We start from the raw sequence: 17870 nt of genomic DNA, 5'->3' as shown, positions 1-17870 counted from the left end.
GTTCTTGGTGTTCATCTTAACACTCATAGTGTTCTTGCATGCATCATGAGTTTTGATTCATAATTTTCATGTTGTGAGTCATTTTTGTTGTTTTTCTCTCTCATCATTAAAAATTCAAAAAAAATAAAAATAAAAATATCTTTTCCTTATTTCTCTCCAAATTTTCGAAAATTTGAGTTGACTTAGTCAAAAAATTTTAAAATTAGTTGTTTCTTACAAGTCAAGTCAAATTTTCAATTTTAAAAAAATCTTATCTTTTCAAAATCTTTTTCAAAAATTAAATCTTTTTCATTTTTATCTTATTAATTTCGAAAATTTTTAAATTATCTTCAAAATCTTTTTCTTAATTTTATTTCAAATTTTCAAAATTACACTAACAATTAATGTGATTGATTCAAAAATTTGAAGTTTGTTACTTTCTTGTTAAGAAAGGTTCAATCTTTAAATTCTAGAATCATATCTTTTAGTTTCTTGTTAGTTAAGTAATTAATTTTAATTTTAAAAATTAAATCTTTTTCAACCCTATCTTTTTTATCATATCTTCTTATCTTATCTTTTTATCATATCTTTTTCAAAATTTATCTTTTTCAAAAATTTGATTTCAAAATATCTTATCTAACTTCTTATCTTCTTATCTTTTCAAATTTGATTTTAATATCTTTTTCAACTAACTATTTGACTTTTTGTTTATTTCTTATCTTTTTCAAAACCACCTAACTACTTTTCCCTCTTTAATTTTTGAAAATATCTCATCTCTTTTTCAAAATTATTTTTAATTGTTTTAAATTTTAATTTTAATTATATCTTATCTTTAATTTTCGAAAATCATTAACTACTTTTTCAAAATTATTTTCGAATTCTCTCTATCTTCTCTTCTTCTATTTATTTATTTATTTACTAACACTTCTCTTCACCTCTCTTCATCTCCAAATCACTGCCTCTATCCTCACCCTTGTAATTGGATTCTCCACTCTTATTCCTTTCCTCTTTTACTAATAATAAGGATTCTCTTTGTCCAGATATAGAGGATTCTTCTTCCTTTTCTTTTTCTCTTCTCTTTCATATGAGCAGGAATAAGGAAAAAGGCACTCTTGTTGAAGCTGATCCTGAACCTGAAAGGACTCTGAAGAGAAAACTAAGAGAAGCTAAATTACAACAATCCAGAGGCAACCTTTCTAAAATTTTCGAACAAGAGAAGGAGATGGCAGCCGAACCCAACAACAATAATGCAAAGAGGATGCTTGGTGATTTTACTAAACCAACGTCCAAGTTTGATGGGAGAAGCATCTCAATTCCTGCCATTGGAGCAAATAATTTTGAGCTGAAACCTCAATTAGTTGCTTTGATGCAACAGAACTGCAAGTTTCATGGACTTCCATCTGAAGATCCTTATCAATTTTTAACTGAGTTCTTGCATATTTGTGAGACTGTTAAGACAAATGGAGTAGATCCTGATGTCTACAGGCTCATGCTTTTCCCTTTTGCTATAAGAGACAGAGCAAGAACATGGTTGGACTCACAACCTAAAGATAGCCTGGACTCCTGGGATAAGCTGGTCACGGCCTTCTTGGATAAATTCTTTCCTCCTCAAATGTTGAGCAAGCTTAGAGTGGATGTTCAGACCTTCAAGCAAAAAGATGGTGAATCCCTGTATGAAGCTTGGGAAAGATACAAGCAGATGACCAAAAAGTGTCCTTCTGACATGTTTTCAGAATGGACCATATTAGATATATTCTATTATGGTCTATCTGAGTTTTCCAAAATGTCATTGGACCATTCTGCAGGTGGATCCATTCACTTAAAGAAAACGCCTGCAGAAGCTCAAGAACTTATTGACATGGTTGCAAATAACCAATTCATGTACACTTCTGAGAGGAATTCCGTGAATAATGGGACGCCTCAGAGGAAGGGAGTTCTTGAAATTGATGCTCTGAATGCCATATTGGCTCAGAACAAAGTGTTGACTCAGCAAGTCAACATGATTTCTCAAAGTCTGAATGGATGACAAAATGCATCCAACAGTACTAAAGAGGCAGCTTCTGAAGAAGCTTATGATCCTGAGAACCCTGCAATAGCAGAGGTAAATTACATGGGTGAACCTTATGGAAACACCTATAATTCATCATGGAGAAATCATCCAAATTTCTCATGGAAGGATCAACAAAAGCCTCAACAAGGCTTTAATAATGGTGGAAGAAACAGGCTAAGCAATAACAAGCCTTTTCCATCATCTTCTCAGCAACAGATAGAGAATTCTGAGCAGAGCCCCTCTAATTTAGCAAATTTAGTATCTGATCTGTCTAAGGCCACTTTAAGTTTCATGAGTGAAACAAGGTCCTCCATCAGAAATTTGGAGGCACAAGTGGGCCAGCTGAGTAAGAAAGTCACTGAAACTCCTCCCAGTACTCTCCCAAGCAATACAGAAGAAAATCCAAAAGGAGAGTGCAAGGCCATTGATGTAATCAAAATGGCCGAATGCACAAGGGAGGAGAAGGACGAAAATCCTAGTGAGGAAGACCTTCTGGGACGTCTCTCAAACAAGAAGGAGTTTCCTATTGAGGACCTAAAGGAATCTGAGGCTCATATAGAGACCATAAAGATTTCACTAAATCTCCTTCTGCCATTCATGAGCTCTGAAGACTATTCTTCCTCAGAGGAGGATGAAGATGTGACTGGAGAGCAAGTTGCTCAATATCTAGGAGCCATCATAAAGCTGAATGCCAAGTTATTTGGTAATGAGACTTGGGAAGGTGAACCTCCCTTGCTCATTAGTGAACTTGATACATGGGTTCAGCAAACTCTACCTCAAAAGAAACAAGATCCTGAAAAATTCTTAATACCCTGTACCATAGGCACCATGACCTTTGAAAAAGCTCTGTGTGACCTAGGGTCAGGCATAAATCTTATGCCACTCTCTGTAATGGAGAAGTTAGGGATCATTGAGGTACAATAAAGAATGTTGCCAAGGAGGGTAAAGAAAATAACTCGGCATTTAAAAAGCTTTATGTTATCTATATTTGGTGGGAAAGACCTTTTTATAAGATATTTCATGTAAGGTGTCCTCCAATCCACATCCTGTGAAATAATATAGATAGACATAATGTTGATACTTGGTTCAACTAGGGTTAGTTGTAGGAGTGTGGAAGCATGTTTTTTTCTTTCTTGTTGTTGCCAATTTAGATAAAATATCAATTCTATTGTTAGGTTCTCTAGGTATGTGAGTTATGTCAAAACTTTTGAAATTTAAAAGTAAATCTTTTATCGAGATTTAGTATTGCTCTAGCAGGGGAACTCTGACTTGGTAGTTGCTTGTGATTTGCTGTACTACTAACAAGGAAACACAATGAACTGAAAGATTATGTATATTTAATTCACATGCTAACCTTAGGCCGGCTAATATGGCCTCATATTCGGCTTGGTAATTACTCACCGAGAATGAGAACTTGAGGGAATGCTCGAGGATATATCCTTCGTCATTTGTCAAAATAATCCCTGCTTCACATCCATCTGTGTTGGAGGCTCCATCTACGTGAAGTGTCCATTTCAAGGGTCTCGATGTTGTATTGATGTTGTGAACTTTGCAATGAAGTCGGCTAGTATTTTTTACTTCCGTGCTCTTCTATTGATACTGATATTGAACTCAGACAATTCGATAGACCACTTTATAAGTCGTCCTGCCAGCTTGAGTCTCATTAGTGCTTATTTCAAGGGGTATTTGGTTTTAACCATGGTAGCATGGCTTTGAAATTAAAAGCGTAGTCGCCGAGCTGTGATGAGCAGAGCTAGCGCCAATTTTTCATCATCGGGTATTTGAGTTCAGCATTTTATAAGATTTTACTGACGAAGTAAATTGGGTGTTGCTTTCAATCTGTTTCTGTGACAAGGATAGAGCTAATAGAATTAATAGAAACAGAAAAATAAACATGTATGCTACTACCTGCTATTGGCTTTGTAAAACTGGGAGGCTTGCAAGTAGTTGTTTGAGTTGTTGGAAGGTTTCCTCGCAACCTGAGGTCCATTCAAAAGTTTAATGTTTTCTCAAGGTTTGAAAAAAAATTGTATGACTCGTTAGCTAGTTGTGGGAGAAATCTGAATAGTGCTGTGAGTCGTCCAATGAGTTGTTGTACTTCCTTAATTGATGATGGGATCTTCATTTCAAGGACAGCTCGACACTTATCACGGTTTGCCTTGATTCCTCGGACGGTTAACATAAAACTTAGGAATTTACCACCTTACACATGAAAAGCACACTTCTCAGGATTCAGACGCATATTATATTTTCTGAGTTGAGTAATGGTTTCATAGAGATCCGAGCAATAAAAGCCACCATTTGAGGTCTTTGTGACCATATCATCAACGTACACTTCCATATTTTTGTCGATCTGTTTTTGGAAGACATTATCCATAAGCCTTTGATAAATGGCACATGCATTTTTGAGTCTAAATGGCATGACCTTGTAACAAAAATTTCCATGGCCGATAATGAATGTGGTTTTGTTTTGGTCGAGGGGATCCATCAGAATCTGGTTATAGTCTGAATAGGCATCCATGAAACTTAATGTTGCAAAGCCTGCTGAATTACCCACCACACTACAAGAAAAACACCCATTCAGCCACACTTTTTTTAAGCTACATTTGAAAAGCGTAGCCTATTCTAGGAATAGGCTACGCTTTTCTCCGTGTTTCCTTTTTGTAGGAGAATAGGAATCACATTTGTGGCATCACTTGAAAAGTGATGCCTTAGATATTATAAAGATCACTTATAAAGCGTAGCCTTAACTTAAGAGTTATGGCTTCACTTTTTACACCAAAGAGAGCACTTTTAAAGTGTAGCCTATTTGTCATGTTTCAGGTGCATTTTAAAAGTGTTGCCTAATGTATTTCAAGTAAAATGTCCACTAAGTAACACTTAGTAAATTTTTTTCATCTTTCACCAAATGATACATTCACGCGTACAGACACTTATTAGGCAAAAAAAAATAACTTGGCCACTGAAAACATAACACTCGCGCGCGATCCCTATCTAGCTACGATTCCCTTCATCATCACCCTGCCCCCAAATCAGAGAAGACCACCCACAGCGTCACCGCTCACGGCGTCACCATCTCCACCACTCACCTTCATCACTCACCACTCACCACTTACCACGCTGCCACTCATCTTTAACGCCGGTTCTCTTCGCTGGGCGTTGACATCAGGAAGACTCTTCACTCGACTGAAAGCCTGTCTTTATTCGCTCACCATCGTCAAGGAGGTATGTATTCACCTTCTTTTAGTTTCTAAAATCTGAGAGGGTAGGGTTCCGATTTTAGGGTTGCTATTTGGGGTTTTGATATACTGTGAATTTGTGAATTGATGAACATGCATGATAATGTTGCGGCGCAGGAGAACTTATAATTTGCGGGTTTCATTCCGTTATTGTTTAGGCACAGCAGAACTCGTGAATTTGGGATTGTTGTGGCGCAGGAGAACTCGTGAATTTGGGATTGGGGTTTCATTCCGTTTACGCAGGTGAGTGATGTATAGTTCGTAAGCCAACTTTCATTTTAATTCCTTGTTGATATACATTATCTTTCAGTATAACACAAGAACAACTTCACATTGTTATTACGATTTTAGTTCCTAAGTTCCCACCTGAATCTACATTATAATAATTGTTATGATCCAGAAGAACAATACCATTAATAATTGCTAAAATAATGCATATTTGTTCAACTTACATCTTATCTTATAATGAATAATTTTAAAATATATGGATGCCTGGATTTGGGTGGATATATTATATTTACACTAATTGCTCCATAAATATCTAATTAAAAGAATTATGTAACCATTTTCATAGATACCAATACACAAATGGTTACTCTAAATTGATATGGGAATTAGGTAGTGAAAGCTGTTAAAACATTATGGTGGATTTGAATTCTTTTTCTGTGGTACCAACAATAACCACTTTAGAGATGAGTGTAAAATGGTGGCTTTTGGTCCTCTTATTTTAGCTTTAGTCAATGGATGAAAGATGAATTTTTGGTAATAATAACAAGGGTGTAGAATTTGGGGATTTTATATGAGTGCAAAAGAGGAGTTAAAATCAAGAGTTTTTAGTTTAATTATAGCAGAGGTGCAGTGGTGAAATTTTTGGATGCAATTGTAATAATGCCCCTTGTGACTTGACTTTATTTCCTAAATTAAAATTATTTCATGAATTCACAAATCATAATATAACATTGTGTCTCTGTCTGTCTCCCTTATGGACTTGGTACTAATTTATAGTTTCTTTTTCTTTCAATTCTATCCTTTCAAGATTCATACATATGTATATATATAGATAGCAAATTCATTTGTTGGAACTGTATATATATATGAAATTTGTCAACCATTGTAATAACCAATTCATCACAATATGCATGTTGTAACTATATCACTTACACGGTTACATCAATATTGCACCTTTTGCTGACCAGTCCAAAACCGCATTGATTGTTAACTGTAGCTACTAGCTAATAACATTTTGCCGTATTAGTCATGTCAACCATGTTTAAAAAACATTAAAATTCACTATTTAAATTAATTATTAATATAAAAATATATATTAAAAAATTAAATAATATATATATACAAATATATAATAATTAATTTTAATATATAAATAATATTTTTGTAATCATGCATTTACTAATTAATGCCAAGTATACTTAAAATTAACTTGTATACTATCTTTTGTGAGAGTTGGAATTAAACCGTGCTTGTTTAGGCAAAGTGAGGAATGTTTAACCCAAAAAAAAAATTATTTTATAAGTTTAGCAGCATAATCATACTTGGTTATGAGGAGCGGACAAATACTAAAAATTTTAAAATAAGAAAACAAATAAAATAGAATGGTGGCAACCAGCTGAGTCACTTTGTCTCTCTCAATAAATTGAGCGCACACACTCATTACTTACTCATTTTAATTTGTTAACTACTGTAATAACCAATTGCAATATATATTAGCTTGTTATATTATTTTATTTTATTTTATTTATGGTAACAACAACAGGTTGCTCTACTATTTTTTACTATTTAATTTTTTTTCCTTACATTTTAAATATACCAGTTTAGAATTTATAAAAATAAATCAAGACTAAATATGATTATACTCTAATATCTTAGAATTTTATTTGGTAACAAACAGATTGAAGTTTTTGGTTAAAACTCCCAAGTGAATTTTGTCAAAACGTTGATCGTGTCATGGCAAGGTACAATACATACTTTTTCTTTTCACTTTATGATTATACTATTAATTCATGTGTAGCTCCACCTCGATTGTTTTGTTAATTTTGAAGTTGCAATTTAACTTAATATTTATGCACAATAAATTCTTTGTTTTCCTTTATTTGTTTTACTTCAATGAGTTTCCAGTAAAATGTTTAGAGAATTACTTCTAAGATTAGGAACTATTTCCCAACCTAACTACAAGGCTATCAAAGTCCTTTTCATTACCCATTCCCCTTATATTTCATAACACCCTTCCTCCTCTATTCTTGTTATCTTCACTTTACGACCCCTTATAAATTTTCCTCCTAAAAAATTTATAAATTATCGGTTAGGTTTTGTGATATGCCGAAGGATTGGATGGATCTACCGAGGTATAGTGAAGAGTATATCAATGGTGTTATTAGTTTCTTAGACTTTGCATACTCTGAGGGAGAACCAGAAGGACAACAAATTCAATGTCCTTGTAAGAGGTGTTGTAACATTGAGTGGTATAGAAGAGATGTGGTATTTGACCATTTAGTCGCTGACGGATTTGTTAAGGGATATAGAACATGGATTAATCACGGGGAATGGACAATCCCAATGGTGGTTGATGATGACACGGATGATGAAGAAGGTGCATGCGATGACATCGAAGGACTGCTTAATGATGCATTTGGAGATGTGCCTCACGTTGATGGTGTTACTGTAGGCCAAAATGAGGAGGCTAAAAAGTTTTACAATTTAATAGATGTGGCAAGTCAAGAGTTATACCCGGGTTCCAAGAAATTTTCTACATTATCTTTTATCATCTGTCTATACTTATTAAAGTGTTTGCACGGTTGGAGCAATGCATCCTTCGCTTCCCTTCTTGAGCTATTGAAAGAGGCAATGCCTAACATTAACATACCTTCATCTTTCCATAAGACAAAGGCTATGATAAGAGATTTAGGTCTAGATTATAAAAAAATCGATGCTTGTCCAAATGATTGCCTCCTGTATAGGAAAGAACTAAAGGATGAAAAACAATGTCGTGTGTGTGGAACTTCTCGATATACCGAAAATTCTAGTGATAATAGCGAGAACCAACCTCACAAGAAAGGTCGTCCTATTCCTGCAAAGACTTTAAGATACTTTCCTATAATTCCAAGACTTCAAAGATTATTTATGTGCTCAAAGACGGCAGCTAGTCTGAGGTGGCATGATGAGGAGCGCCTTAAAGATGGGACGTTAAAGCATCCTGCTGATGGCCTGGCATGGAAGAACTTTGATGAAATGGATGAAGACTTTGCAAAAGAATCACGCAATATTAGACTAGGCTTGTTAAGTGATGGGTTCAACCCATTTCGTAGCATGAACATTTCATGGAGCACGTGGCTTGTGATGTTAATGGTATACAACTTGCCTCCGTGGATGTGCATGAAACTTGAATATTGTATGCTTTCTTTGCTTATTCCTGGGCCACAATCACCTGGTAAAGATATTGATGTGTATCTACAACCATTGATAGAAGACTTGAAGTTGTTGTGGGAAATAGGGGTCGAAACTTATGATGCATCAAAGAATGAGACCTTTCAAATGCGGGCAGCTCTTTTGTGGACAATCAACAATTTTCCTGCATATGCTATGTTGTCCGGGTGGAGTACAAAGGGAAAATTGGCTTGCCCTTGTTGCAACAAAAATACCTCTTATCTACAACTAAAACATAGTCGGAAGACAGTTTATATGGACCATCGTGTCTTTTTACCCATGGATCATCCATGGAGAACCAATACAAGGTCTTTTAATGGGAAACAAGAATTAAGACCCCCTCCACCTGTTATTGAAGGAACGAAAATTTTTGAGATGCTACAAAATGTTGAAAATGTTTTTGGGAAGAAGCAAACTACATCAAATAGTTTCCCATGGAATTGGAAAAAAAGATCAATTTTCTTTGAATTGCCTTACTGGCACAAGAACCCATTGCGTCACAACTTAGATGTCATGCACATAGAGAAGAACTTACTTGATAGTGTAATTGGAACTCTCTTGGATATCCCAGGCAAGACAAAGGACCATTTGAATGCTCGATATGACTTAAAAGATTTGGGGATCTGGAAAAATCTTCAACCAAAGGAGGTGAATAATGGCAAGAGAACAAAGTTGGCAAAGGCATGCTTTTCTATGACTGCTGCTGAGAAGTCGATTTTTTGTGGCGTTTTGAAGACAACAAAGCTACCTGATGGTAATGCTTCTAATATATCACGGTGTGTACATCTAGGAGAAAGAAAAGTTTCTGGGTATAAGACCCACGATGCTCATTTTTTGCTACACTATTTACTACTAATACCGATTAAAAGCATCCTTCCAGATCATGTGGCCATTCCGTTGATTCGACTAAGTTCTTTTTTTCGTCGCTTATGCAAAAAGTTCATCACACTGGAAGAGATAGATTGACTGGAGTTAGAGATTGTGGAAACGTTATGCCACCTTGAGAGGATCTTTCCCCCTAGTTTTTTTGACATAATGGTTCATCTTCCAATTCATTTAGCAAATGAGGTGAGATTGGGTGGTCCAGTGTAGTTTCGTTGGATGTATCCTCCAGAAAGGTACATGTGTACATTAAAATCGTATGTACGCAACAAAAGTCGCCCCGAAGGTTCTATTGCGGAGGCATATCTAGCTTAAGAGTGCCTAACTTTCTGCTCAAGATACTTGCATGAAGGTGTGCGAACAAGACTTAATAAGCGACCTCGGAATGATGATGATCTTAATGACGACGAAGTTGTGCATCAAAGTTGTTTTCTAATAAAGGTCGTTCGTTAGGCGTGGGAAATGGAGAACCAATTAATCTCGATGACATTTCAAGTGCTCAAGCCCATGTGTATGTATTACACAATTGTGAAGAAGTCACAGATTATGTTAGGTAACTTAATACAACTTATGTTTATTCACTAAATCAAGTGCATTTAGATTTTTGTCGATCAAACATAACTATTTTTAATTACAGAGAGCATGAGGATGAGGTTAACAATCAGCGAGGAACGAAATGAAGAAAAGCAAAAGTTCACAGTAAAACCTTCTCGCAGTGGTTTGAAACTCGGGCAAGGGATCCAGATGTGCCTGTTTGGCTAAAAGAATTATCACGAGGTCCAAGCTCTGTTGCAAGAAAATTTTCTGGATATATAATTAATGGATACAGGTTTCACACTGTGGAGCGTGAGGCAAGGAGAAAAACACAAAATAGTGGTGTCACATTAACTGCTTTAACTTCAAGCTTTGCAAGTGCTAAAGATAAAAGTCCAATTCAAGACACTGTAGCTTATTATGGCAGACTGTTTGAGATAGTAGAATTAGACTATTTTGGGCATTTTAAGGTAGTATTATTTCGGTGTGAGTGGTATGATGTTGGGAGAGATAAATATGGTCTTACATTTGTTCACTTCAATAAGAAATGCTACCAGAATGAACCCTTCATACTAGCATCTCAAGCACATCAATGTTTTTATGTGAAAGATCCATATGAACATAACAAACATTATGTTATGGAAACTGTCCCAAGAGACTTATTCAAAACAAGTGACGAATCTAAGTCTGAGGCCCGTCAAACCTTCTATAATGAACAAAACGAGCATATAACGAGCCCTGCCATATACCAGCTGATGATGGTGAACCTATTCTGGAGAGGATTGATCTACGACCTACAGTTATTAAAACGGTTCCCCAGGTGACTTCTGCCCAAGACTATGAGGCAGATTTCATTGGAGATTCTGATTCTGATGGGTCATCCTAAGCAATTTAATTTATTGCTTAATATGTACATATGTATAACTAAGTTTTCTTCACCTTTTTATTTGTAAGTCATGTTTTTGTTTTAATTTCTGAGGTTGTTAGTGTTTTTTATAGGATATATCACTTTATCGCTTATATTAACTCGAGTTAACTAATTTGTTTGTGTAGGAATAAAGAATTTATTGATCTTAAAGCAACATCAAGTAAGAATTTGCTTCGTCAATTTGAAGCCAAGAGACAAAAGATTGTAAATGAACGCAAGCAATATGAGATGCAAGGTGCAGCACCTAATGACAAGGAAGAAACTATGCCAAGGTTGGATGTAGTCAAAAGTCAAAAAGAGTTTAGTGCAACCAAAGGAGTGAAGACTTCTACGTCAAAAAAGCTAGATTTTACTCATTTACAAAGCACACTCGATACAATAAGAAAAAGGACTGATTTCAAGCCTAAAACCTTGGAAGTACAGCCGAGCCTTCCTGCGCAACAGCCAGAAAATAAAAAAAGAAAGCATCACTTGACTGTGACTATGGCTGAGAAAAAAAAGCATGAAGTGCAACGTGAACCGTCAACACAAGGCTTGAATAATTCTAAGCTTATAAAGGTGGGTGCAGATGAACTTAAAAGGAAGCTCGATGCAATTCGTAGTATGAATAATAGTGTGCCAACAAGTGTAAGCCAACAGCAGAGTTGGGCAAATTCTACTCAGCCTACAGTCAACCAAGGGCAGCAGCAGATCATTCAATTCACACATGATAGGACTCAAAAAAGACAAGATGACACTACTTTGCCTAGTTCAAACACTACCCCACAAGCTGAGGATTTAATGTCGGAGCAAGATGGATCAAGAAAGGAAAAGAGCAAGCCAAGGGTAAGGGCTACAACTATTGATGAATTCTTAAAAGAAAATGGGATAGTTGTAGAAATTGACGGACTAAGCTCTGAACTAAGTGATGATGTGGGAGATAACTTACCACTTGATGAAAATTATTATTCACATGTGATGGAGGACATTGATGATGACGAAGGTAAGAAATTTCTATCAAATTTTTTATATTCTTTTGCAAATCATAATGCTTAATTTTTCAATTGGCATCACTAATTACTCCCTAATTTTTTTCCTAATGCATGAAACTAGGAGAGCCAAAGAAGAAGAAAACTCGGAGAAAAACAACTTGCAAAGAGATTTATGCAAGAACTATGGAACAGCGAGAAGAAGTTATTTTTGATATTGGACAGCCAGTAGGACCCACCGATCAAAGTGTGTCTAATTTAACTAGTTTCGTTGGCACAATTGGTAGAAATAAAAGATTTGTTAGTCTATTATACACTAGTTGGCATGCTGTAACTCCTAAAGCTAAGAAATTTATGTGGAACTACGTTAACGTAAGACTTTTCTATTATTATTGAATGTCGATTTTTTTTAAATATAGGAAGGTGCATATAACAATGTTGATATCATGCAGACCAAGTTTATCCTCCCAGATAGTGGAGAAAAGTGGGTGATCCAAGCAATTCGGGATGCTTGGAAGCGGTTCAAGGGAAAGATTAAGCAGAAGCACTTTGTTCCCTTTGATACTATCGAAGATATGGTGAAAAATCGACCGACACAAGTACCAGAAGGTCATTTCATAAAATTGATCTATTATTGGAGTCATCCTACAATCTAGGTAAAATAGTTGGTAATATAATTGCAAATATATTACTGTTTGTTAAGACATAAGAAAAATAATGAAAATTGGATTGATAATGTGGGAATCTGTCCTCTCTCATGCTGTACAAACACATATTCTACCCTAAAGCTTTAGACTGCTATTCTATTTTTGCTGAATTAAATTTATTTTGGACTTGGAAGCAGCAGGTAATTAAGTTGGGCGTAATTAGACTGCTATTCTATTTTTGCTGTGATTCTGATTTGCTGCAATTCTATTTTCTGTTCTGTTTTGTGCAATTTTATTTTCTGGAATTTTATTTTGTGCAATTATATCTACTGCTATTCTGTATGGTGTAATTTTGTTTATTGAAGCAAAATTTAATTATATTGTTCTTTGTTTCTATGTGCTAACTTTTTATTCAATTATAGTCAATGAGTGAAAAGAATAAGAAACACAAAGAACACCAAAAGTTTCCACATCGCATGGGGCCAATTAATTTTGGAAGAGTACGAGTGGCTCTGGTATGCTTATTTAATATTCGTGCTGGCATTTGTTTAGTTAATTTTAGTTATGTTGTTATAGTCTTACTTATTTAAGGCTTTATTTTGTAGCGCGCGACAAAGGAAACAATTGATGAACCAAAAAGGTTTGAAATGTTTATTGCTACTCGAACAAGTCGGAAAAGGAAGGAAGTTGATCAGGAAACACAAGATGCAATTGTATGAGAGTTCATTTAATTATTAATGATTATAAATCAAATTTGGGATATAGTTACTAATTCTATTTTAAATGTTTCTTCTAATCAGGAAGACTTCCAAAACTGGCAAGCTGCTGGTGAAACAGATGAGGAAGCTTTTGAGTCTTTATTTGGAAAGACCTACCAGGTCGGGTTAGGTGCTATGGAAGATCTATTACACGAAGTGATTTAAAAAAGCATGCAGAAATTTCTGAACTCAAGCAACAGCACCAAGAGCAAGTCACATCTTTGAAAGCTGAACTTGGAGACATGAAGGCCAAACAGCAGCACCAAGATGCCAAACAGCAACACCAAGAGGCTGAGCTTTATGGATTGCGAAACATGATTAAGTTACTAGTTCAGCGATCTGAACCTGGAATGAGGCCGGAAGAGATTGAGGCTTTGTTACAAAACGCCCAACACTCTCCAATTGATGCGAATAGCGCTCATGGATCAACTCATATTCCAAACATAGATATGGTATGAGAAGTTCTTTCTTATTCCATAATATTTGTTTATATATTGTTAATTGATAATTAGGATTCTGAATATCTGCCGTTGAGTTTAAAATTTGTATTTGTTAGAACTTAGGAGGCTGCCAAATCTTTTTAATTTGATTTTAAATTTAAGGAGCTGTGATTTGGTTTCTCCGGTTTTGTTTTTTCATTATGTTATTTTATTATTATTGTTATTAGAGTGGACCAATATTTGTGGCTTCTGTTGTGCTTTTGTGTTGCTCCGAGATCATTGTTGTGTTAATATACTATTGGATACCCTGTTTTGGTGCCTCCGGGACAAAGTTTGAGCTTCTTATAATGTTAAAACCAAAAAGGAAGAAAAATGCTATTGCTTGTCACTTGCACAATGCATTTGAGTTTCTGATTTTACTTCTCATTTAGTATGAAGTTGTGTTATGATTCGATTTTTTATGTCCTTTATGATGACTTATAGTATCCCCTTGAATGTGATTGTTGTTTTAAGCAAAAGGGTATACAGTTTTTAGTTTTTAGTTTCTATGTTCCAATAATTTGAAAATTTTTAGTTTTTAATATGCTAATTTTTTTTTTCTTGTACTTTTTCAAAACATAATTATTTTTCTATATAATTATGCAGGCTAATTCTGAAGATGTGAGTGAAGATTGAGATGCCTATCATGATGGTTTATTAGCAAAGATGGAGCTAGTGTTGGAAATTGAAAGATGTATGGTTGATGATGATGTCTTTTATTAGAAGATACATTTGAATGATATAATATTTTGGTTTTTTCTAGTTTATTAGTAGTAAACTCTAAGTGTGCGGTTTCATGCATATTTTGATTTATATGAGTATACTTATTCTAGTGTGAGATGTATGAATACTTCAAATTACAATCATCTCAATATTATATATTCATTATATAAATATATTTTGTTTCAGGATAATTTTTATTACAATAAAGATTATTGTATATATATATATATATATATATATATATATATATATATATATATATATATATATATATATATATATGTATTTGTTTATTTTTATTTTATAATAATTAACTAATTTAATTAAAAATATAGCATTATATATATAATTATATATATATTTTCAAATATTAGATTTAAATAAAAATATTATTAGAAATTACTGTTTATATATATATATATATATATATATATATATATATATATATATATATATATATAAACAGAAATTTAAAAAAAATGAGGGACAAAAGGCTACACTTATATAGAGTAGCTATAGGTATACTACTTGTTACGTTTATAAAGTGATGCAGTAGTCCTGAAAAGTGTAGCCTATTCTTTTGAACTCTGGTAACCACTAGTGCTGAAAAGCGTAGCCTTTGGTCCTAAACAGCATCACTTAAAAAGCGTACCCTATTCTCAAAGGCCAGAAGCGTAGCCTTTGATACAGAAAAGTGTAGCCTTTGAGAATAGGCAACACTGGTATAGGCATCCCCTACAAAAGCGTCTCTGAAGCCTAAAAAGCGTAGCCTTTGCCTAAGGCATCACTTTTTTACATTTTTGACTACACTTTTCAAGTGTACCTGAATGGGTATTTTTCTTGTAGTGCCAGCCTGTCTATGCATGGCAGTGGTATGTGTCTATAAGGTAGGACTTGTTGAGGTTTGTAAAGTCAACACACATTCACCACTTTTTCGAGCTCTTTTTTACCATAACGACGTTAGATAACCATGTTGTTAATCGAATTTCTCGAATAAACCCGGTAGCAAGCAGTTTTTGTGTTTCTGCAAGAGATGTCTCCTTCTTCTCAGGTCCCATGTTGCACTTTTTCTATTCAATGGGTCAAGCTTGTAAGTTCGACTCCTGCGAATCCACTTGAAATACAATTAATTATACCTCTAGGTTGAGTTGGTTGAGGCCATTGTCTTTGGCTCCTGTATTATTTTCCTAATGCCCTCCATGAGAGCTTACGTGTAGTGCCAATTTGTTGACCATTCAACTACATATTTGTCCAACATCCCTTGCTGAGCTAATCGCTCAAGCAAGTCTTTAGCTATCACACAGTCATCGATGGTATTTCCGAATTTCTGGTGGAAAGCACAATGTTTAGTATTGTCTACATACTTCTGGTCTAACTTGGTATGTTCCTACCTTTCTTAGTGGTTTGATAATCTTTGCATGGAGGATCTCTTTGATAATCTCTTCCCTCTTTTAATTAAATTGCGTGTAAGAGTCAAACCGAGGTGTTAATTTGAACAACTTTTTATCATCCCGACCACCTTGGTGCTTGCCATGCTTATCCTCGCCTCTAGGTTGAACTTGTCTTTTGACCTTCTGAGCTTATTACAATTCCTCTATCTCAATCTGTCCAACTGCCTTTTTTGCGAAACTCATCCAAAGTCTCAAGTTTGGCCACAACAATTATTTCTTGGAACTTCCTTGGCCGAAGACAGCTTTTTAGAGCATGCAGATGAACATTTGGGTTGAGGTTATGGATCTCCATTGCAACTTTAGCAACCTCATCATCTAGTTTGAGGCTTTCATGTTGTTCCTATTTGATAGTGCTGAGGTAGTCAGAATCATGGACGTATATCTTGGACGTCGCAAAATTGTTGATGAACATATCAGTGAGCTCGTCAAAACTTGATACAAAACCTACAGACAAAGAAAATCAAACTAAGGCAGCACCATCTAAAAAAGTAGAAAAAGAACGACAAATTATAGGGTCAAATGCACCGTTTAAAAACATCATCAAGTGGAATTTTGTGATGTGAACACTAGGGTCGCCGAAACCCTCATAAGGCTTCAAAGTTGTAGATAAGGTAACATTTTTAGACATCTAATAGTCCATGATCTTTTTTGAGAATGGATTTGTTCGCTTTTTGGACTTCATTTAGATTATTTTTACTTCCTTATGATCCTCCATATTATGATCATCATGGCTATTTCTGTTCTCAACATTCTTCAGATCTTCTCCATCATTCTGGGCATTTTGCTTTTGATTTTGTAATTCATCCATTCTCTAAACCTCGGCATGTAGTTTTGCATTTAAAGCCATCAAATCGTCTTGGGTTGGAGGATTTGTTGGTTCTTCCGCTATAGTTCAAATCCTGCAATATAGGGTTAAGAACCAATAAAACAGATAATAGTGAGGTATTAAAGTTTGGCTCCACGATGGGTATCAAATCTTTCGTGCTGCATGGAGCCCCTGAGTTATATCTCGAATTTGAGAGAATCGCTTGTCTTTCTATCCTTAACGTGCTCCGAGCTTTGTTGAATATCTGGCGAGCATGATACCTGCAAAAAGGACTCTAATGCTCAAGTCAATAAATGAAAAATAATTATTAGCACTTCTCTGATTATATCCAAATCCAGTCTCTTTCTTGTTCACCTCCAGTGGCTTGATATATAGTTGAATAATTAGGAATTTTCTCCCGCTCTCTGTCTGTTATTGACTGCCGACTTATAAGAGTAGTTGGTAAGTGAAGATTTGGTAGTCGTTTTATATTTTGACTTAGTCAGCGAGTTATAGGTTGTTGTTGAGTTTATAGGAACGAATCAGTTGTAATGAATTTTTTTTTCAAAAAATGGAGGGTACGATTGTTTGTGTGTGTTGGTGGTTGACTCTCTTCAAAAGCAAATTTTTTTACCACTCAAATGGCCTTCTGAAGTGATATTTCATTGAAGGGATGTCAATGAGTTCTTTCAATTTGGTTGTGGATAGATATGTATAAGAGAAAGGAACAACTGATGCATGCGTGACATATCCCCGTTGCCATCAAATCGAACGGTCCGACTTCCAAGCACAATTTGAACAGTCCGATCTTGTCTTCTCTCAAATTGGATGGTCAATTTTTTGGTGAGCTATGTAGCACGGTTTTTCACCTTTGTCAAACACTTCTGACCCTAAATAAGACTGTTAATTATGTCTCTCGCTCCAATATAAAAATTAAAAAGTGTTGACTCATGTGTCCTTGTTATTTTTATGTAAATTTATATTTTTTA

General features: G+C 35.0%; 1 protein-coding gene and 1 long non-coding RNA gene across 2 annotated transcripts; both read left to right on the top strand.

The window, feature by feature from the left end:
• Nucleotides 1-7025: 7025 nt before the first annotated feature.
• LOC140174679 (uncharacterized) lies at nt 7026-12085 on the top strand. Its single transcript, XM_072200169.1, has 2 exons — nt 7026-7238; nt 11176-12085. The coding sequence occupies exons 1-2, from the start codon at nt 7231-7233 to the stop codon at nt 12083-12085; spliced, it is 918 nt and encodes a 305-aa protein (XP_072056270.1). The 5' UTR covers nt 7026-7230.
• A 1455-nt stretch (nt 12086-13540) lies between these two features.
• LOC140174585 (uncharacterized) lies at nt 13541-14664 on the top strand. Its single transcript, XR_011864322.1, has 2 exons — nt 13541-13875; nt 14509-14664. It is a non-coding gene; the product is annotated as an uncharacterized lncRNA (long non-coding RNA).
• The last annotated feature ends 3206 nt before the right edge of the window (nt 14665-17870 follow it).

This window comes from Arachis hypogaea, chromosome 8 (assembly GCF_003086295.3).
Source record: "Arachis hypogaea cultivar Tifrunner chromosome 8, arahy.Tifrunner.gnm2.J5K5, whole genome shotgun sequence".
Taxonomy (NCBI): domain Eukaryota; kingdom Viridiplantae; phylum Streptophyta; class Magnoliopsida; order Fabales; family Fabaceae; genus Arachis; species Arachis hypogaea.
Note: the sequence above shows the minus strand (reverse complement) of the source record. Positions and strands in the feature narration are given on the sequence as shown.